General features: G+C 43.0%; 1 protein-coding gene across 2 annotated transcripts; it reads left to right on the top strand.

The window, feature by feature from the left end:
• Positions 1 to 1,012: 1,012 nt before the first annotated feature.
• On the top strand, positions 1,013 to 15,092 carry INSIG2 (insulin induced gene 2). 2 transcript variants are annotated; one of them, XM_065637599.1, is made up of 6 exons: positions 1,013 to 1,092; positions 5,336 to 5,676; positions 8,590 to 8,714; positions 10,993 to 11,159; positions 11,595 to 11,694; positions 12,179 to 15,092. In XM_065637599.1, the coding sequence occupies exons 2-6, from the start codon at positions 5,433 to 5,435 to the stop codon at positions 12,218 to 12,220; spliced, it is 678 nt and encodes a 225-aa protein (XP_065493671.1). In that variant the 5' UTR covers positions 1,013 to 1,092; positions 5,336 to 5,432; the 3' UTR covers positions 12,221 to 15,092. The 2 variants fall into 2 exon arrangements, with proteins under 2 accessions (XP_065493671.1, XP_065493672.1); XM_065637600.1 differs by lacking the exon at positions 1,013 to 1,092 and having other exon boundaries at positions 5,432 to 5,516.
• The last annotated feature ends 7,009 nt before the right edge of the window (positions 15,093 to 22,101 follow it).

The raw sequence follows: 22,101 nt of genomic DNA, 5'->3' as shown, positions 1-22,101 counted from the left end.
TCCATTCTTAACATGTCTGTTATAGACCCATATACTCTCCTCTGAGTTTTTGTGTTTGGTGACACTGCTGTTCACAACATACCTGTACCAGCATGAAGAAACCACAGTTATCACTGAAGATGCCACTATAGTAAATACAGTAACAAATTCCATCCTATCCAATCATTATTCTGGCAACTGTAATAGGAGTTGCACTGAATCACGGCAGAGCCTGCAATCTGGAAAGCTCTGGCAAAGTCTTTGCAATGAAATGCTAAGCTCGGGGGAATGCAATGCGCAAATATTTTAAATAAATTGTATTCATTATCATTGCAATAAGAATGGAAAAAGTTCATTAACGAAGGAATAATAATGATTATAATGTTATAATTAATGTATATATGATATATAGGTGAATATAACAGCATTATTCTCTTATAACCTTCCCACGTATATACAATAGTACTTTTTTATTGTGATGCCTGTACTACAGGTACTGTACTACAGGTTGAAGTGAATTGTTTTCTGCCTCGCATTGTACATTGTCCCCAGGAAGCCCCAGGCTGGTGATGAGAACGTGGTTTCTGGCCGAACGAGCTGAGTCGTTTTTACCGTTTATCAAGACACTTCAGCCCATGTGAAAGTCCTCACGGAACCAGGTGCTCAGGAGAGCCGGGAACAAGTATTAGTATTTCACCTCCTCCGTTTCTGTGACCGAAACGCGCCACGGGGATATTGCACAACATCGCTACACCCAGCCCGGCTGGAAGCTCACGCGTGGTACAAATAAGTTTGTTTGTTTTTTTACTGTGCCGACAAACCCCCTTCCCACGGAAGGGCAGCGTTCTACCGCTCGCACAGGCTCCTCCCGAAGCCCCTGTGAGTTCCTCTGCACCAACGCCGCTTTCCACCGTTCCAGCGCGACCCCCGCGCCCCACGGCGCTGCTGGCGGGCCGGCTCCCGGGGCAGCGCCGCCCCGCAGGCCCGCCGCCGCCCCCTGCCCGCCGCCCGGCCCCGCTCCGCGGCCCGCCCGCCCCGTCAGCCGCTCGGCGGGCGCTGCGGAGGCTGCGCGGGGCGGGGACTGGCGCGGGAGGAGAAGATGGCGGCGGCCGAGTGAGTGCCGGGGATGCGGTGGCGCTCGGGGCGGGCGGGCCGGCGCAGGGGGCGCGGGCGGGCGCTGTGCGGGGGACGAGCCGGGCCGGGCGGGGCGGGCAGCGGCGCACCCCGGCGCCGTCCTTCCCGCGGGCGGCCGAGCCGCTGGCAGCGCAGCCGGCGGAGCCGTGAGCGGGGCAGGGGTGGCGCCGGGCGCCGCCGCGGCCGGGCTGCGTGTGCCGGCGGAGCCGCGGCGCTGCCTGCCGGGCGCAGCGGGCGAAGCGCGGCGGGAGCCGTTCCCCCCGGCAGCGGTTAAACTTGCCGAGGCTCCTCCGGGCAGGCGGGGCCCCGCCGGCTGCCTGCGGGCTGGGCCTGGAGCAGCCGGGCCTGCGGCCCCTCCGCGGGGCCGCCCCGGGCGGGCGTTGGTTGACGGGCCGGCCCGAGGTGAGCGGCTTGGCGCCCCGGCGGACAGGGCTCCTCCGAGCCCAGGGCCTGGATTAGCCTGGCCGGGAGAGCCGCCCCGCCTGGTGCCCAGAGTAGTGGGGTGGTTGGCGTTTGGCCTTGCCTCGCACAAGGCAGGTGTGTTGTTTTTTTTTTTTTTTGTCATCTCACCGTTTTTGCCATCTTTTGCGCAAAGTTGCTTAAATAAATCTTCTCTTTGTTGGCCCCCGCTACGCCGCGTTGTTCCTAATGTGTCTGTGCCGTGTCAGAAGTTGCGATTCGCGCACAGCAGAAGGATCTTGATGAGCGTCAGGAGCACTGGGGAGCGCTTGGGGGACGGATCCTCTAATTAGAAGACAGTTAAGTGACTAAGTGTTTTAAAAGTGTCTAAGGTGACAACTTGTTAACTTTTTGCGCAATGCCAGACATTGTGCAGTTGCCTTGCGAATCGTATACGGTGCTCTCGCACGGTGCGTTACGCAGCTTGGGTTGACGCCGTGTGCCGCTGAGGAGGGGACGTGCGGCTGAGGTTTTGTGGCAGAGCCACGGCTGTAGCTTTTGGTGTGGTGTGACAGTTTTGAATATGCACTCCCAGGAGACGAAGGCTCAGAAGTGGTGTCGGTGCAACATGTGAGCTCTGCCCCCCTCCTGCAGACGGAGAAGACGGTGCCTCTTTCCTTCTAAACCTTGTATTTTACTGAATGTTTCCACTCAGACGGGAACATTCAGTAAAATACAAGGTTTAGAAGGAAAGAGGCATCGTCTTCTCTGTCTGCAGGCACGCTATCCTCCCGGTTCAGAAGGAGGAGGTGATGTCTTTAGTGATCTTAATTCCCAATTTCTTGAAAGGCGATGATAGTAAATACTTCTGCCTTGCCTGAGCATTGTGAACCCAGGCTGTCCGAGGCACTGAAGAATTTTTACATAAGTGTTGGTCACCTTGCTCCGTTCCTCTGTTGCTCTGTTTGTGGTGTGCCAGAAGGGTTCAGAGCCAAGGAGTGGAGAAAATTTGGAAAATAGGAACAATATATGTAGGATGAGAACCCAGGACGGAAACTACCGCATCACACTAATTTGGGACCTTGCATTACTCTTTATAAACATTCACTGATGTGTACCCACCCAAGTGCCCTTGCTGTGGTTGGGCTGTTTACCTCGCAGTAAAAATCTATTGCTGGTTCCTTGAATGACTTGCAGCTGCGGTGGTTGTATAAAAGCAGGAAGTGATCTCCTTGCATAAGTAAGGTCCTGTTACATTTTTATAAGCCTTCACAATTAAATATATTTGTTGAATTATGTATTAAATAAACGGAAATGGGGTAAATGCAGGGTTTATATTCTGAAACTGGTTTATGCAAGAATAAAATTGGACTTCTTATTAGTGTTTACATCAGTATTGCCGTGTGGGACAGTTGGTGATTCTTAATTAAGTTGGAGATTATTGGATTTGAAGAATTGGAAGGAGCAGAATCTTGTCAGAGGGAGATATCAAGAAATGTTATAAAATGGGGAAATGATGGCTGCAGGGAAATTGTTAATAGATTTCATCAAACACAGGGATCTGGGCTGATCTTGCTCACTATTTTGGTTGATGACCTTGGTGCACAAAATAGTGATGATGTTTGCTGATGACGCAAAGCTGGGAACCATTCGCAGAGCCAAAGAGGAGTGAGATATCCTACAGCAAAAGTGGAGTGACGTTGAGTGTCAGAATAAGTAATACCCACAGGCTGAAATTCCACTTGCAAGGTTTGGGGCTGGTAGCAAAGAACAAAGGAGTTCAGTAACGGGAAAGAAGAGAGACCTGAATGTAGTAAGGGATCACAGGATGCGAGCAACCAGTTAACAACAGTGAGAAAAAGGAATTGACATCCTTGGTGTGCAGCAGAAGAGCTCATTTAAAGAGAGATCTAAAAGCGTGAACTTTCTTGTACAAGGCTGTGACAGCCGAACTTGAAATCATATGCATCAGTACTGGTCGTGCATTAACAACAAGAGAAGTGCCAAGAGCTATTGGGATGGTGAAGTAAGTGGAGAGTTAAGAGTTCAGCTTGTTTTCCTAGGAAAGGTAAAGCGAAGAAGAGACATAAGAGTTTAAAAGTCCCCAATAGGTAGGGTGTTCCTGCAGAGTTTGTAGTTGACACCCACAGTCTCCAAGGCCAAGTATTAAAAAGACTTTCCTGTAAATTCTGGGAATTCCTATGATCACCTGGTGAGCAAAGCCCCCAGGGACAGGGAAGACTCTCAGCTGAACTTGTCATGTATTTATGACTCCGTGCTTTCTTTCCTGAAGGCTAAAAGTCTTCTCCAAGCTCCACTGCCATGCAATCCGGAGGAGGAGGAAAAAAATCTGGAGCACCTCCTTTTTGCTTGAGGGAAGTGCCAGTCCTGATGAAGACATCTCAGTGCTCTCAGTGTGAGTCAGGAAGCTGATGAAGAAGCCAGACACCGCAGTTGCCCTCTTCCCCCCACCCAAGACATGATCATGGTTACAAATAAGGCAGAGAATTGGCTATGTAGAAGAGATCCCATATTCTTAGGACTCTACTGCCTCCCTGAACTGCCAGCAGAAAGTTACCTGTGATCAGAACTTTATTTTTTCCTTTTGTGTTGCCTCTTGGAACTTTTCCTGAGTGATGGAGGATGCCATGGCTTGGCATTGCATCTTCTGTGCAGTTACCTGTAGTATCTTAGCCAGCCTGGATGTATATAAGTTCCCTTTTGGCTTTCAATCAGCAGAAGTGAATGCTGTGTTCTCTGCACTGCTGCTGCATCTTCAGAGCTTCCTTGGGATCTACTGGAGCCGAGGAGGATGGGGGACGGATGTGCTGGTTTGGATCCCTGTGCGCCTGTGTGGCCATAAGTAAGAGTTAAGAAAATCCAGCACCAGTTGGCAGCTTCAGATTTAAAAACAATGTCAGGGCTTTTTTTCTAAAGTTCCAGGTGGCTAAGCCGTCGATCAAAACCGTTGTTATACATGAATGTGGCACTGAATCCATGTATAACAAGACTCTTGATGGACAGTTTTTTTCAAGAGGAGTGATTGGGATGGGAACGCTGCCATTCCTGTAGTGCTGACAGTTACTCGTGTAGGATGCTACCTGGTGTATGGGGCAGGGGAGCTCTGTTTGGCCTTCCTTCTCAGATTCTTCTGTGCCTGAAACCACTGGAGTTTGTAGTAATGTATCGGCAGTTTTCACAAAAAATGTGTTACTTCAGTAAACGTTTCTCTATATTGAGGTTACTTCTCTGTTTTGCTGAGTTGTTTGCTCTTATTTGGGGTTACAAAAATGGATGTGCCGCAGGATTGCTGAAGTTCTGACTCCATCCCGAAAAATATTTCTCAGATTTCACTTTCCAGTTGAGAAATGTTTTCTGGTGTCTCTTGAAGAAGAGAGATTTATGAACCGCAGTGGCTGACTTGAAACTTAGGGCTGTGTTTACTTGCTTCGGAATTACATATTCTCCAGTTGTTGCTTACAGGATAGGAGAAATAGTGTTTATTACTAGTGCAAAGCAAGCCTTTCTTCCATCTGTTACCGGTTTCATTTCTTCACCTCTGTGGTTTCACATTCCTAGCTGTCCCATCCCACGTGTCTTCCTCCTCTGTCTTCTAGTAGACAAAGCTATTTGTAAAACCTGTTTTCTTTGTAAGTTTTTTTCAGCTGTGGTTGGTTCTGCTCTCAAATGACTAATTGCCGCCTCAGAAAATTCAGAAAGACATAATAGCTATATTTTTTAACCCAATCTCCAATTTATTTAAGAGAAATATATTGAACGTTTCTTATAGCTGTATTTTTCACCCTTTTTCATTGTTTTTCAGGTTTTGGGTATCTCCTAATTGAGGAGAGTCAAAATACTGATTGCAAGTGAATCCTTCTCAGTCAGCCAGTTGGATGTCTCTGAGAACATAAGAAGTCATGGCAGAAAGTGATGCAACGCCAACCTTACCAAAAAAGTGTGGCCCATACATTTCATCTGTAACCAGTCATGGCATGAATTTGGTAATTCGTGGTATAGTGCTGTTTTTTATTGGCGTATTTCTTGCATTAATATTAAACTTGCTTCAGATCCAGAGAAACGTTACTCTCTTCCCCCCTGATGTGATCACAAGCATCTTCTCCTCAGCTTGGTGGGTACCACCTTGCTGTGGCACAGCGTCAGGTAAGTTCAGTCGTGTATGTATGCCTGGCGTGGCATACATAGGTGAAAGACTGGATAGGTAGTTATGTAATTACAAAAAACTATATGAAAGGTGTAGAAGATAGAAAGGGGCCGTGATGCTGGAAATTTTTGAGATACTATCATCCTTCTGATCTCCCCATGTATACACAAATACATGTACATGTGTCCAGAAACTTTTTCTGCTAACTTGTTTTACTGTAATATTGTTAGCAGAATATAATCTTTGATTTTTTTCTGCTGGATTAGAGTACAAGTTTAACAGACTTTAGAAGGTGGTGCCACTTAGAACCTTGAGGCTGGATTACAGGAGTGTGCGCTACAGGCAGCTCTTGAAAATACCCTGCAAGTGGCAGATGCGCAGGACGCAGTACCTTGTTTTGAGCACAGCAAACCACCCTCAGTAATGCTCCCTTTTGTGGTTCAGCTTTCCATAGGTTCCTCCTTCCAGTTCAAGCTTTCACTTTAGCTCCATAAAGCTGGGAGATGTGACTGTGTCTCAGGGACTTGAGGCCAAGAACACAGTTTGCAGCTGTAGAGGTGCATTGCAGAACAGAGCACCTCAGTTAGATTCATCTTTCGAGTCAGATGATGTGAATATGCTCCATTTCTCCTGTGACCACATAGGGAGTTGAGCCTTTTGTATGTGATTTGGGGGTTAGTTTAGGTGAGATGTCTACTGTAGGTAGTAAGAAATATACCTTTTTGCTTTTCTTTCTTCTTTGAGTATCAAGGCATATTCTGTTTTACAAGTCTGATGGAATTTGTCATTCTACTTAGCTCGGAAGGGATTGATCCCATGGTTCAGTTTTGCACTTTGCTGAGGGAATATTCTTTGCAGCCAGTGCTGGAAGATTCTGCTTTAGCAGACCTTTACTGTAAGGCAGTATCTTCACAGAGATCAGTATTAATAAGATTGAGAAGCTCATGTTTTTGGATATTGATATTAGCGAATAAACTAGCTTTTGAGTTGGCATCACTATTTTGCTAATTATAATATTTAAATCTATTTTTTTCTAGTAACCTAATTGCTTTTATTTTTATACTTTGTTGAAATGCTACAGATGTCATCAAGGAGCTCGTTCTGAAAGGGAACTCTACAAATATTTCTCTGAATCTATCAGTTTTCTTCTCCTGTGGACATAAATTGGCATGTTATGGTGGCAGTTACATACCTGCTTTATCTGCTAGTTGTCTTAGTCCTCTTTCTTTTGTCTTGCTGAGATCGTGAATTAGTTTTTGGTTTGTGTCCTGCATTTGCTGCATTTTTCTTTTCTACTTTAAAACTGCTCATGTTGACAAACATGTCTGGTAAAGGTTTGATCTCTCATATATGGAGTAGCAGCGGCTGAAATGACAGAATCCCAACTTGCAGCAGCGACACGTAAGGTTTGCAACGTTCACTGTAAAGGTTGTGCTGTGAACTGTTTGCATCAGGCTGCTCCTTACACACCGGGGTTGTGTGAGAGCGCTGCAGCTGTGTCTGTGAAGGCCAGGAGGTCTTGCTGTCATCCTGGAAGCAAGCTGTGGGCCTTGCTGGTTCTAATGGGTGGGTGATTTTTGATGGAAAGACCGGGTATGGCTTGTGAAGTGTAGTCAGTTGCCTCCTTTGTATTTGCACTACTTGGTTTTGAGCCACCTGATTTGAAGATATTACTGCCTTAATTTGACTTTTCCCAGCAGGAGTGACCACTGTTGAGGTGTTTGAATTCTTTCTTTTCCATTATCAGTCATTTTCATTTTCTTTCCTTATCCTCTCTGCTAGCATACATACAGGGAACCTCTGTCGTAAATGCTGCTCATTCACCCATTTTCTTACCATTCATATTTGCATGGCCTTCCTGGAATTGATGCAGACATTTCTCTGCAGTATGGCTTATTATTCTGAACAGAATAAAGGTGTTTTGCATATTTATAATCAGTGGTGATCGAGGCTGCTTTCAGAGAAGCCCTTTCATCCGTCACTGTTTTTAGTCATCAGTTTGGCCCAATGCCTTTGGCAAGAAAATTGCTCAGGGAGTTTTTTTTCCTCTCCAGCTTTACTGGTGATTTATTTTCATGAATGCTGGAGATGTTTCCTCTCTGGCAGAATAAAGAGCATTTGCCATAACAAACCTCCAGCAGCATGCCAGGCTGAGGGCACTGGGGTCCATACCATTGACTTGGGCTCTGCCCCCCTCCTGCAGCACCAATTTAACATTAAGCACTAGTGTTATTCCTCAGCTGTGTTGGTAACAGTCTTTTTAGTTGTAATTGCAGTAGAGAACACATGAAGAAATGCTCAAAGAGCGTAGCAGTTCTCTGGGGTTGAAAGTCCTGTTTGCTTTCTGTATTCGACAGCTTCTCTAGGCTCTTGGCTTTCCCTCTTCTGCGTGAGCCTTAATAGTGGCACTGAAGAAGAGAAAAATAGTATCCAAACAAAACCTGCTTGTAACAACAACAGCAAAAGAAGACACAAAATATTGATGCTATAAACCACATTCTGCTCTTACTGTGGTGTGTTTGTTTTGCAGTTATTTAAACATGTGTGTTTGATATGTGGGGTTTTCAGAAGCCCCAGCCTGGAAGCCATTACTGCTCTTTCTGAACTGCGATGTGAGACTGCAGATCTCGATAGGGTGCAGAGCCCTTTCATCCTCTGCCCCTCATTCAAATTGTCTCTGTTTTGCCACTTCTGCCAGGTCACTGCTGCAGTGGTTGAAGATGCTGCTGAAGTTTTACAAGGCTTTTTAAAATAATGAAATAGTTTTAAATTCCTCTTCTTTTACGATGTATGTTTTGCACTGTTTATCCTTTGGTAGTCACAGTAATTGTCAAAGTCTAGATAGTCTTTCTTTTAGTTAAATATTACCAGTGCTTTAACTTATAGGCCTTTTTTCTTTCCTGTCTCCACAGCTGTGATTGGGTTATTGTACCCATGCATGGACAGACATCTGGGAGAGCCACATAAATTTAAGAGAGAATGGTCCAGTGTGATGCGATGTGTAGCAGTCTTTGTGGGAATAAATCATGCCAGCGCTGTATCCTATATTCTAATGAAATGGGCGATAACAAATGGGTTTCCACTAAAACAAAGCTCACATAGTCAGTCATGGCGAATTGTTAAAGATATAACGTGCTGCATTTTTGCAAGGGAAGTGCAGAATATGTATTAGTGTTAAACTGTTGTAGCAGTGCTGGAGGTGCTGTCTCACGTCTTTTCATTCTGAAAAATGTTTTCATTAGAAATGTCTCAATATTGAGCTTTGTCTTACCTAGAGCCTTTATTTTCTTTGAGTAATTAAAGTAAGTGTGGGGAAATACTTACATGGTAGGTCTTACAGAAAAGTGCTTTAAGACATTCCAAGGGTTGATGTCCTTTTAACACCATAGTAAGAGGCTGAAGTCCAGTCTTGAGGTCATCAGTGAAGCACGTGCACTTTGCAAAGAATGGAGAAAACTCCAGGACTTACATACTCAGGACTACACAAAACATTTTACAAGGCAAGTAAGCGTTGTTGCCCCAGTGAGTAGTTATCATTCCTGTGGTCATTCGGTAACAGCAATTAGAAGTCAGTCTGCATGTTGCAGTACATTATCCTCCTCCTAATTGCCTAGCTAATCATACACATCCTTGCACAAGCATGCTCGAAACTGGCGTCCCTTCCCTCTGAAGCAGCTGGGACATGCTGAGTGTCAGGGTGTTTTTCACATGGACTGACACACCTTACTGGCAGTGCTGGGAGTCTTAGTGGTTTTGTGTAGTCGAGTCTTGTGCCTTCTCTGTCAGGTAAAACCAGGATCTGTCTGTGAAAACTGGGTTCTTGTAAACTAATTAGAAAGAAAGTTGATCACCTCTGCGGCTCTCATCTCCTTCAGTGTCAGCTCCAATATGGTTTGCAGAAACCATGCTAATTCTGATTGTGTATTACTGAATCTCCTTATTTCCAGGAAAAGAGAACAAGTTAAGTGAAAGATGGGAGAGCTGGCTGAATTCTCCCTGAGGTGGCTTGGTCCTCCAGCGGGTTTTGTTGTTGGATTTTATTCCCACCAACCATCCTGTCCCCTGGGATTGGATGAGCAGAAGCTGCCAAGGTTCAGGGTCATTCCCCCTGTCCCTCACAAACCTTGTGTCCTCCTTGGCAAAGCTGCATTAGTCTGGTCCTGTGGTTCTCACCGACCTGCGCTGTACCTGCTGTGTAAGCACGTGCAACTTCTCCGCTTTTAAGAAGTACAAGAGGATTGTCAGCTTCTTTCTGCACGGATCAGATTATTTACAGCAAACCTTCTTGCAGTTTTCTAACAGCTGTTACACATTCCAGGACAACATTAATGTACCGTCTGTATTTCCTTCTTGACAGCTCTCCAAACTGCTTTCTTTCCAGCTTATTACACGTTCTTTGCATTACCATATTTGGTGTGGTTTTTGGTCTTGTTTCATATTTTTCTGATGCTATCGATTTTTATGCTGTAATTATTTATTTCCATTAGCTGAACTTTTTTCTCATTTCCTCTAAGTCTCTCTCCAGGTCTTTGCAAGAAAATAGGGCAATGTTCTTTTTTTTTAATTGTCATCCCATAAATTTGCTTTCAGACTTAGAAAACTTGACAGGCTTCTTTTTAATGTTCTGTTTTGGGCGTGAGGAGTGAGGATGAGTTAGTATTTCCAAAAAATTTTGAAGAATGTGAAACACTACAAAGATCTCTGGAGTGATTTCACACTTTTATCACAGAGTTGACAAAACTGATTTTCAATGTTGATTTACATGAATACTTTCACAGTAATATTATTTACATTTTATTTTATAGAAAAGATTAAAATTTTTATTTTTTAGCTCAATGTAAACTAACATGTAAATTAAACAAAATTGAAATTAAGTAAGAGTAAGAAATACCATTTTTTTCAGTAAATCCTTGTCATTTGGAGGAGTCTAATGCTAGATTTAAGGTTTCATGCTTGGTGTCGTAAAGGACCAGGTAAGGATGAGATGTCCTTACGCTGAACAGCATCATGTGCATTGTATTTCTGTATAAAGTACCTGAGTTGTCGGGTAGGTGTATAGGCGCATCGCTCTTGCGCAGTGCTAAGACCCTAAAAATGTGAAGAAGTATCATAGTTTTTTAGTTTCCTGACGTATTGGAAGCACTTACAAGGCTTATTTCCTTGCGTCTGATAGCTGTGTGAGAGCTGATAGAACTAGTGCTGTATTTTTTCATGGTATTTTTTTATGTTGTGCCAAAATATGATAAACAGAATGCAGAAAACTGCTTTACACTTGTTTACGATATTTCCAAGCTTATCCTTAACAATCAACACAGAAAGTGGATTTTGCCAACAATATCCAGTTGTCTCTCACGTTAGCAGCCCTGTCGATTGGCCTGTGGTGGACCTTTGATAGGTCACGAAGTGGCTTTGGTCTTGGGGTAGGAATTGCTTTCCTGGCCACGTTGGTGTCACAACTACTGGTCTACAATGGAGTTTATCAGTAAGTATTTACTCCTTTAATGTTAAATGGTAGTCCCCTGGAGCTATAACATAAAATCAGAATAACTGAAAGTGTAGAATTTGACATGATTTCCAAAGTTGCCAGCACTTAATTTTAAGGGAAAAATAAATTGGACTGATCATGAAAGCTTTTATGTGTTTGTAAGTGAGACTTTTAGTTGGAAGTTGCATATTTCAATAAAATTGCTACCTTACCAAGAGCGTAATGTGGTTTTTTTTTTTTTTTTAGTTGAACAAATCAGGTTATAACCAATAACAAGCCTCCTTTGTTATTTGCTGCAAGTAATTAAATTTCTATAATACATGCCTTTTTGAGTTGAAATGTCCTAATATTTAAATTTGTGGATTCGTGTCATGTGATTGGAGGACTCTGTGTTGTGTAACATTGAACTCAAAGCTGTGTGTTCTTTTCCAGGTATACATCTCCAGATTTTCTTTATGTTCGTTCCTGGTTACCATGTATATTTTTTGCTGGTGGAATAACTATGGGCAATATTGGCAGGCAGCTGGCAATGGTAAGTTTGGAGGAGGGCTGAGTTGCCTTCTGTTAAAAGTTTTTATCTACTGTCATTCCTTCCTTCATATATACATATAACACATATATTCATATCAGCTATTTGACTTGTGGGTGTGGAATAAGGTAGATATCATTAGTCATTGCTTTTTTGAGGCCTTAGTGCTGTTATTCAGAGCACAGCCTGTGACTTCGTACACTCTGTTTCATACTTTTAGTCCTTTCAGGACCTGCAGCTAAATTAGAGCTCCCGTGTTTGGGGAGAAGTCAGGCCATCCCCTAAGTCTGAATTGCTCTTTCTGCTGCTCAAGGAGACATAAATTGCAACCAACAGTGTGTACACAGAATTTAAGGAGACCAAACTTATCTTGGTGAAGTGTAAGCTGGGCTATTTTATCACCCATTTTGTAGAAAAGTCCCCCTCATTGCAGTCTTTTCCATTAGTTATGTAAATATTATTAATTTTGTCAACTTCTGTTTTTCAGTATGAATGCAAAGTCATTGCAGAGAAGTCTCATGAGGACTGAGGAGAAACAATATGCACCTTTTAAGCAGGAAGATATCTGACAGATGACTGTTGGAGGAGCATAAGGAACACTTGACTATGGAATTGCCAAAATGCAATTTCTTCCCTTGAGTGGTATACTTTACTGCAATCTGTGATTGCTGCTTCTATAGAAACCTTGACGTCTGATTTTGATTACTGTGAAGTTAAATAGTATGCAATACATTTGACAATATTGGTTCAATTATAGGATTCTTTTTTTCCAAATCTAAACTGAGTTTACCATAAATTCTTGTCTGTCCATAATGTTGCAGTGCCAAACCGAATCTTTGCACTACGTTTCTGTAGCTGAAACTTCTGCTCCACTTTATCTTGAAAGTTTTGAGGAATTTGTTCTTTATAGCTCAGTGAAAGTTGGGTTTCAGATTTGGAAATGAAGATCTTAATTTTCCGTGATGATGACCCATAATATCTTTACGAAATTCATGGATTACAGGTGAGCCTTGATGCAATAAGTAACTGATTTCTGTCTGTTAACACACTGTATAATTCTTCTCACATCACAGGTGAGGAAACTTAATATGGATCGTACGGGTTATTGCTGTATCATTTAGTTTGTCTGTGGTACATGCCGACTATCACAGAATTCAGAAATGGAAACCATGGCTGGAAATTATTTGCTATTTTTTCCCCTGGTACAACCAATATACATGTTTGTATATGAATTTATGTGGACCATCATCAAATGTGGACAGATTCTGAAACTACTTGTTGTGTTGAGTAACGTGATACAATTTGGGTCATTATTGTACAATTCCTTAAGCTGACTTGTGTTAATCCCCTATTAAAGAAGAAAAAAATCATAGGGAGTTTCTATTGCAAAACTTAATTTTGCTGAACTAAATCAGCCTCTACCAAATGGTGTCATAAAACTCTCCATTACCAATGTTACTCTTGATAGTTCTTGTCTGCTACCTGCTCTGTTCGCAAGGATCGGCAGGAGGAGGCAAGGCTGTATTTTAGATACTGATGTAGCCCTTGGTGCTGTGACTGTGGTCCAGGCAACCAGAAACACATTTGTTCTAATAGCAAATTTCTGAGGTGGAGAAATACTGTTACCCCTATTTTACAGGTGCCTCTGCACAGCAGGTCTGATAGGACAGAGCTGAAATAGGCTGTGTGCTAATCAGGTCCCTTCTTTGGAAGGAGGATTTTAGAGTGTAACCTGTATTTGGGGGCACATGAGGAATTTCCTCTTGGCTTTGCAGCTCCCTCTGGAGACCATGAGATGGAAGAACTTGTATAAGAAGGCAGAAAGCAGACTTTGAGAGGACACTGCCAACCTGTGCCCGCAGTGACTTTGGCATGGGATGTCTCCACTTTGTTTTCCCTTTCTGTGTGTGTTGATGTTGTTTTAATGTATTCATTTTTCTTTTTTGTCTTGAAGTACTATTTTTTAAATCTTCCGTGAAAGGTTTATATGACATGTTACAGTCACCTAGGGAGGCTGGAGTTGGTCCAAAGAACAAATAGATGTTTAAACAGGTTTTTATTAATAAATGTGTGTATGCATTGTACATGAAGCTTGAAATAGTTAACTCTCCTTCAGTCTTATATGCTTATTCTTAAGTCTGAAAAGTATGCAATGGAGTGCTTCCAAAAGCGTTGTAACAAAAGAGGTAGTCACAAAACGAGAACTTCTTGAATGGGCAAGTGTAAAAATAATAAATAAGCAAATGGTGTATAAAGAGCTCAGTTCTGCAGTTCCACAAAGTTTCATCAGCTTATCCTGGTTCCATGACAATTCAGCACCTGAATTACACCGTCACTGGGCGATGTTTCAGGAAAGCACTAACAGATGCGCTTTGCTTTAACCAGAGGTGTAGAACATGTTTGAGTAGATCCCTGACTAGACATTTTCTTTTAATCAATCCATATGGCAATAAGAAGCATTTTATTGATAAAACCAAGAAACTGTTAAGGCAAGAACTAAGGATGAGTTTCTTTAGGCAGGCTCTGGCATTTCACTGGAGAAGCTGTGCAGTATTTGGCCTCGTCCACCTTTTTTACTTTAACAAATGGCTTCAACTTGGTGGGCACCGTGGTGGCTCTCTTGAATTACTGGGGCATGAACGGCATAAAAATTCAGCTGTTTCTTATCCTAAGTGTAGGGCACAACGTGGTACCTTAGTAGCTAGTGTGCTGACTTGGGAAACAATTTACTTTCATCACGACCAGTAAGTGTCTGCAACTGGAGATGAGTAGTTTTTATTATTCACTTGGTGGTAGAGCTGCTTTTACTTGCCAGCCTAAATATTTACACAGAAGAAGCTTTGTGTATCTTAAAATGTGCAGTATGTCAGAAGTGGTTATTGTACATCTGTGGCACCCACTTTGCAACACTTTGCACTGAGATTCGTCTAAACCTGATTAGACTGTGCTGTTCGCTACCTTTTTTTTAAATTTCATTTTGGAAATTTTGAGCATGTTGTGCAAAGGCACCAATCATCCAAAATAAATTTGGGTGGAGTCCTTTATTATATGTGTTTTATTATTTTTATTCTTATTTGACTAAAGTTGATACAAGATCTGCGTCTTGGATGTCACGTTTTTTCAAACTGTATTGTAATTTTATGGCTGGTGTGTTCAAACCCTGAAAAACATTCATGATGAGAATGCTGACACGGCCTTAACTGTAGTGGTGTGAACATGCTGCTACTGTATAGTGTGTAATTATAACATTAGACTGTCTTAAACATGTTGTTCAATAGAGAATGAATAAGGTATATTTTCGATAAAACTTTATAAGCACTATAACCTCTTCACTAATAAGCATTGTAAAGTCTATGCTGTTTAAACTGGCAAATTGCTGTTAAAAGCAAAATGTGCATTAAACACAATTACAACCTTGTTTGATAGGCTTCTTCTTTCTTTAAGAAATTGTACTGATTTTTAAAACACCCTGAGATGCCCTCTATCAGCAATCTCCTAATAATTTTGACCATGAGCTGGCATATTGGTTGCACAAAACCGCCATCTAGAAATACTAAGAAATAAGCAGGCAAGATCAAATCAGTGGTGATTCTACCACAATTAGCATGCTGAGCAGCCTTTGGAAATTTGCCCTTATGAATCTGCAATGGGAATATTTGAGCTGCGGGAAAATAAGCCAGATAACTTCAGTTGCAATACAGAAAATAGAGATGTAGATAGGCCCTATGAATATGAAAATAACACGAATGGCAGGGAATCCCATAATAAATGATATTTGTATTTATTAATGTTCCGGTCTGGATATGAAATGAATGTTATTCTGGGATTCACAGACTCTCTCCCCTTGCCCATCACTGTCTCAAAAAGGATGTAACAAATGGAGGTTTAGAAACGTGCAATGAAAAGGCCTCCAGGCAGAGGTGCAGGAAGGCTGGGAGCAGTCGGCAGTATTTGTGATGCGGTGCCCACAGCAGGACAGAATCGCAAGTGAAGGCTGGAAAGAGTGCAGGGGGTGAATGGAAAAGATCCATGTTTATGTTGGATGGGGCAACCTGTGACCCAAAAACCCAAACTCTGCTGTCAAAATGCAGAGTCCTGTGCGTGCCACATGTCTGACTAGGCTTATTACAGTCAAGGACAGGAATAACCATAATTTTACCTGCTCGTAGCACTGAGTTTAGTCAAAAGCACACTGGCAAAGCTGCCTTCCTGGAGAGTTTACCTCTCCCTTTCATCTCCAGCCTCTCCACGAGAGCAACGCCGCGGGGAATGGAAACTCCGCGTCCTTCCTGCCCACATTCACCCCAAGGGTGTCGAATGGAAAGTTGCCCATTTCAGAGCAAATATTCCAACTGCTGGGCTACCAGGCTCTCAGGAAACCCATCTTGTGCCTCACTGTGTAAGGTGGTTGCTATAAGCAGCTCCAAGGAGAGAAAACAAAGAAATTTTTCCTCTATAGCTTCTGTATTTCTGCCATCTGGCTGGGACCTGCCACAGGGACCTCTGGGTATACACCAGCCTTCCCTTTTTATCTCTCCCAGCATGTAAGGAAAGGACATAATTTTACCAGCTGCGTCACCCTGGACATTTTGCATATGCTTTTTACATTTTGGAGCAGTGTTACCAATAATTCCTAATGGTAACGGATGAATGTAACCTGTGGAAGTGGTGTTAAATATCAAATATGATGCTTATAAAAGTACCTGCGCAGCTGGGCAGAGGGAACGCGTGCCTCGCCGTGGGAATAGCTATCTAATGCTGTTAGTTTTGATGCCAGTGCTAAATGCAAAGCATGAGTAATTTTGCAGCTTAATGTTCAGTACTAAACAGTAAATGAAAGGTCAGCCCAACATGTTAACTGTCATGGAATAGTAAACACTACTTTAATTGCTGCATGCAGCCAGCTTGGATTTTTGGTGTGTCTGTTGTCATGTTTTGAGCAACACGGTCCAGAGCTTTGTCCTGATTACCTTCCCCTGGTCAAATGACAAAGCCTCAAATTAAAGGATAAACTTAATGCCTGGGCTTTTCAGCATACCGGGAGTTTGTGTTCAGAATGCTCAGAAGCTGTGCTGGGGAAGAGGTGGGGCTCATTTCTTGATCTGATTGGTGCTGAAGTCCAAGTTCGACTGTAGCTTTGCTTTTTTTTTGAGGTTTTCCTTCCTCTTTGTTTCTGAAGTGCAGAAGTTTAGCAGCTCTTGCTAAACTTTCACATGTTGTTTTTGAGCCTGCCCAGCACTACAGCAGATAGGAAACAACGTAAATAAGAAAGGATATGAATGGCAAGGGCTGCTGCTGAGTTTCCCTGGGCTGAGCCGGTTGGGAGCTCAGCGGTGCCCAATGTGCCATGGGCATCAGCGGCAGACACGCAACCTGCAGCGTCCCCAGACTGACGTTCACGGGATTTGCTTTCTGAGCTGGCAGTAGGTCTGCCTTGACTTTTGCACTTAAAAACCTCTCTGCAGGGAGTGACCTGTTGTACTGTAGTTATTTGTGGCTACACGTACACATTGCAGAGTATTCGCAATGGGATAGTGCGCAGGTAGAACCATAAGGTCTGCTTTTTGTGAATTTGTTGGTAGAAATCCTGAAATTGAGCCTTTTAAGCAAATATTAGCAAAATATTTGTTGAAAGAAAACCTGTATAAATATGTTGCTGTCTGAATTCACAACGTAATTCTGCTATTTCTGTTCTCTTGTTAGCTCAATGTATGCCTTGTGTTACGTGAGATAAACCAACATTTCGGATATTTAATACTTCTTTGGTAATCACACCTCAAAGCAAGATTTGCTTAATGCCATTATTCAGGGAAAATGTGAACTAAAAATAAGACTGGAGGAACAGGTTTGCAACTTAATTTGCTGGGTAGAAGTTACATAAAGAGAAGCTGCAACATTTTGTGTAGTGCTGCAAGAAAGAAAAGGACAAGAAGTGTGGTTGAATGACAGAATGTCCTGAGTTAGAAGGGACCCACAAGGATCATCGAGTCCAACTCCTGTCCTTGCATATGACAACCCCACAGTTCACACCGTGTGTCCAAGGGCATTGTCCAGTCTCTTCTTGAACACTGTCAGGCTTGGAGCTGTGACACCTCCCTGGGGAGCCTGTTCCAGTGCTCCGGCACCCTCTGGATGAAGAACCTCTTCCTAATGTCCAACCTGAACCTCCCCTGGCACATCTTCCTGCCATTCCCTCGGGTTCTGTCACTGGTCACTAAAGAGAAGAGTTTAGTGCCTGCCCCTCCTCCTCCCCTTGTGAGGAAGCTGTAACCACAATGAGCTCTCCCCTCCGTCTCCTCCAGGCTGAACAAAACAAGTGACTTTGGCCGCTCCTCATACGGCTTCCCCTCCAAACCCTTCACCAACTTTGTAGCCCTCTTCTGATCATTCTGATTTCATCCTGGGTTTCAAAGCAAGAGGGGAAGGGAAGCCTTACAGATGCGGTGCATTTGTATTGACTTGTTCTGGTCTTCAGCTCTTCTCCAAAGGCATCACTTTATTTGCCACGATCACCAGGGCGTGTTTTGGCTCATCTGTTGTCCTCTAACCCAGCTGTGCCAGTTGTTTCCTCGGTGACTAGGGATGCCTGGGGTACGCCTGGCTGTGCCACCAGAGAATTCACAGGAAAATGGCTGTGGCAATTTCTTGTTGAGATTGACATGGTCCTTTTAAACCTGGTGAGAAACCATTGATCTGGCCCTGGGCACTTTGGTTGGTAAAGGTGAGGGATGTGGCTACATGGTGGGCAGGTGGGGTGATCGCCCTGTAAGGACATTAAGTACATATGTCAATCGTGGGTTCTAATGAAAAAGTTGTGCTGCTCTACCTACCAGCATTTCTTGTCCGGAGCGATGAGACCTGCCATCAGTGCGCCAAAGAGAAAATATGCTTTTTTGCTTCTCCTCCTTGCTCGTCCTTTGCACAAGTACGTAGGAGCCTGAGCTAAGGACAGTTAATCCCGTTCTTGGAACCGGGACTGTTTATAGGCTGGATTAGCTCTGAAAGACTCCACTGTTTTCTTTTTAAAAACAAATGCTTGTTCTGTGCTGCATGTCAAGTGCAATCATTGCTGAATGAACTGACATGCAAAGCCAAGTTCTCAGCTGAACTGGCGTAGCGCCATCGATTCCAGTGGATGTGCAGCAGTTCATGCTGGTCGGGAATTCGGCCCACTGGTTGAAAGGGATGAAATTATTTACACTTCTCTTCTAATGTGATACAGGTCAAAAAAATTCCTTGTGCAACAAGTAAGAGCAGCACACTGCAGAATCTGCCTTTCCTTTTTCTCTTTCACCACTGGTGAAAACTGTCATCATTTTCTGTGATTTACAATGTGTTTTTTATGGTATATCAGCTCTTCAGGACGACTGACGTATAAGAATCAGATCTGGCAGATCAGATTAATAATGATGCAAATGCAAAATGTTGGCTGCTGATGAGCTTGTTGTCATAAATGCTTGCCGTGATCTTGCATTATTTTTTTGTTATTCAGTATTTTGCTTGTAGGAAATTCAGCTGAGGATTTGTGTTGGACCTGTGCCTGTTCTGATTGAACTGGAGAGATATAATACTCCTTTGTGTGGTTTCAGGCTCCTCTTACAAATCAGTTTCCTCAAACCAGTGCAACAAGCAAAAATGCAGCTGGAATAGTGGCTTGGAAAAGAGGAATTGAAAGATCCTGAAGACTGATGTTTCAAGGACATGAATCGATGATGCGATGTATCCACGATGGTGATAAGTGGTATAAGAAATGATAGACGTGCAGTATCATGTAAGTAATTAACATAGAGGTGCAATGTTAATAAGTAGTAAAGCTGGTAGAAGGTGAAACACCCATTCCTGGAAAAGTTTTTTTGGGAGTTTGTTCTGCAGACTTTGGTCGTTGCCCTGGTCCAGGGGATGAACTCTGGGACAGTGCAGAGCAGTGAGACAATGGGTCCCTTGATAAGCTGGCTAGATAAAAAAGAGAGCTTAGTTTAGATGTCAGGTCAAAATGCCCAGTACAAAGACAAAGACCAATGGCATTTGTATAGTCCACACACGCTGGGGTTTTGATTTTTTTTTAAATGTAAATTTATAAAGGAGAATTGCCTTTTTAAGTACCAAGGGACAGACAGAGATATCACAAGTAGCATTTGCATTTAAACCTTAACCTCTGTGGGAGTATACCTAAAGGCGAGAGGAAGAGTTGGTATTTCAGACCCACATATGCAACTCTAAGGTGCTTTTTTGAACCCCATGTCCCTGGATTTGGAGTGCTGCTTGGAATTTGAAAACCACTGGATTTCACCATTCTGGATCAGCTCACTGGTAAATGAAGATGATGTTGTGCTGCTGTGACCTGTGCTTGACAAATGCAGTCCCTTAATCTTCTCCCAGAAAATAGACTTAGCTGAAGCAGGAGCAGTTCCGCTGTCCCCTCCTTTCCATCGCAGCACCAGTGCACGGTGAGTGTAAAAGGAAGGCCTCTTGTCAGCAGTGTTGGCTTCTTCTGCCTTCCAATGGTCATAAAAGCGAGGTACCAGAGATGCTGTGCAACAAGAAAGGGATTGGGTTGCTACCAGAAATCCCTGAACTATCTCATCAGGGAAGTTTCAAAGCCATGGGGGACAGTCCGTACTTTCTGGCATCACCTGAATCAGCTTTTCATGGAATACCTTCGCTTTGACAAACTGTTAAACTTTGATAGTTTGTGATTTCTGAGGTCACAGTAACTAATGAAACCCTGAGAGATGTGGCGAGGTTGGTCATGTACCTGCTACATAGCAGATAACTCAGGGATGCAACCTAGGACAGGGGCCACGCAACACATCTCCTGACGTCTCTCTTGCACAGCTGCTGTGAGGTGCCTGCTGAGATTTCCCTCAGGAAGGACATAAACAGACAACTGACACTTGTACAGACAAATCTTCATGGGATTTGTTATCCTACCTGCTGCTGACTGATGTTAAAGGGACTTAACAGGTGTGAAAAGCTGCTAGAAAATGGTTCTACACAAGCTCAGATAAAGGGTGCTGAGTATCTGGTGTGTGCAATGAAGATCATCACTTTAAGATCTCTTAAATTATTAAGGCCTATTCGTTCTGCTGTATAAAATTCTTGAAAACAATATCTTACCGCCTGTTGCACTGTTTCCCTGACATGTTCACAATATTGTTTATCGTAAGCACTGTCGCATCTTACCATTGATTAAAATGGCATTTTCCAACTTAATCTTCCTGTGGGAAGAAAGTATTTTAGGTATTACTTTTCCTGCACTCCTTCAATATCAGGCTTCTCTTCATCACAATACCATTTTTAATTAAATCTGCTGACCCTTTGTGATGAATTCAAATGTAAAAAAGGCTGATTAATGCCCAGGTACAATACCTACTTTTAAAAAAATGCTCGCATTTTATTCTTACCGCCAGTTAACATCTAAAACATATACCTCTAAACATTTACGTATGTCCTTACTTTTGGGATGTCTTCATCGAGTCGATGTCTGAGGCCTGACGTGGATTTTTAGATGACGCCGTCTCCGTTCCTGGGAGCAGAGCGTGGGTTTGTTTGAAGGACGGAAGGTCTGGCCCATGGTTGGGACTCACAGGCGGCTGCCAGCAGGAGATGGAGACCCACCTGCTCTCCTTCATCCCCACCAGTTCAAAGGGACCCACCAAAGCCATATTCAGAGCCGAATGATAATTGTACGGTTTTGTTTTACGGTTAACCGAGTGTTGAGGAATTAAAAAAAAAAAAAGTGGTTCCTTTTCAACATCATCCTGTCAAAATGCCAGACGCCGCTTATTTTTGACATTTTCAACTACTGTTAAATAATAGTCTTGCTTCTGTCACAGCTAATGTTGACTTGACGGCAGTTGTGCATTTCTCAACTCAAATGCTAAGCAGACAGACTTGGGTCTTGACAAATATTTTCCGGGCTTGCCCAAGGCAAGTAAAAATGAGCTTCTAGTTAATAGTTTGTTTTATAATTCAAATTGGTGAAATAGGCAATTAAAAAAAAATGACAATTTTCATCAAAATTTGCAAATTAAATGTCTCTTTGCAATCAGAGTGGGTTCAAGAAACTGCAATAGATAATTGCTATTTGAAATCAGTGAAGTATCCAGCATTGTAGGGCCGTGAGGATTGTGGCTGTTCTGCCTTAGTAAACCTGGATTGATTTGGTAAATAAGCATTTCAACTTCTCTCTTTAAAATAAATAAGCAATTTTATTGCTTTATTGCTTACCCCTGTATGGGAGGTAAACAAGCTCTCGAGCAGTAACCCCGTAATATCATGAGCCCAAGTGCCATCTGTCACCGAGAATTTTGTCCCTTTATGCACAATAGCTTCTTATGGCATTAGGTCCGTTGCAGGTTAATTGATTAGCAGAGATCCTCCTTTCTGTTGTTCCTGCTTTTCTTCGCT

This window comes from Caloenas nicobarica, chromosome 6, assembly GCF_036013445.1.
Source record: "Caloenas nicobarica isolate bCalNic1 chromosome 6, bCalNic1.hap1, whole genome shotgun sequence".
Classification (NCBI taxonomy): domain Eukaryota; kingdom Metazoa; phylum Chordata; class Aves; order Columbiformes; family Columbidae; genus Caloenas; species Caloenas nicobarica.
The sequence above is the reverse complement of the archived record's forward strand: the minus strand, read 5'-3'. Positions and strand labels throughout refer to the sequence as shown.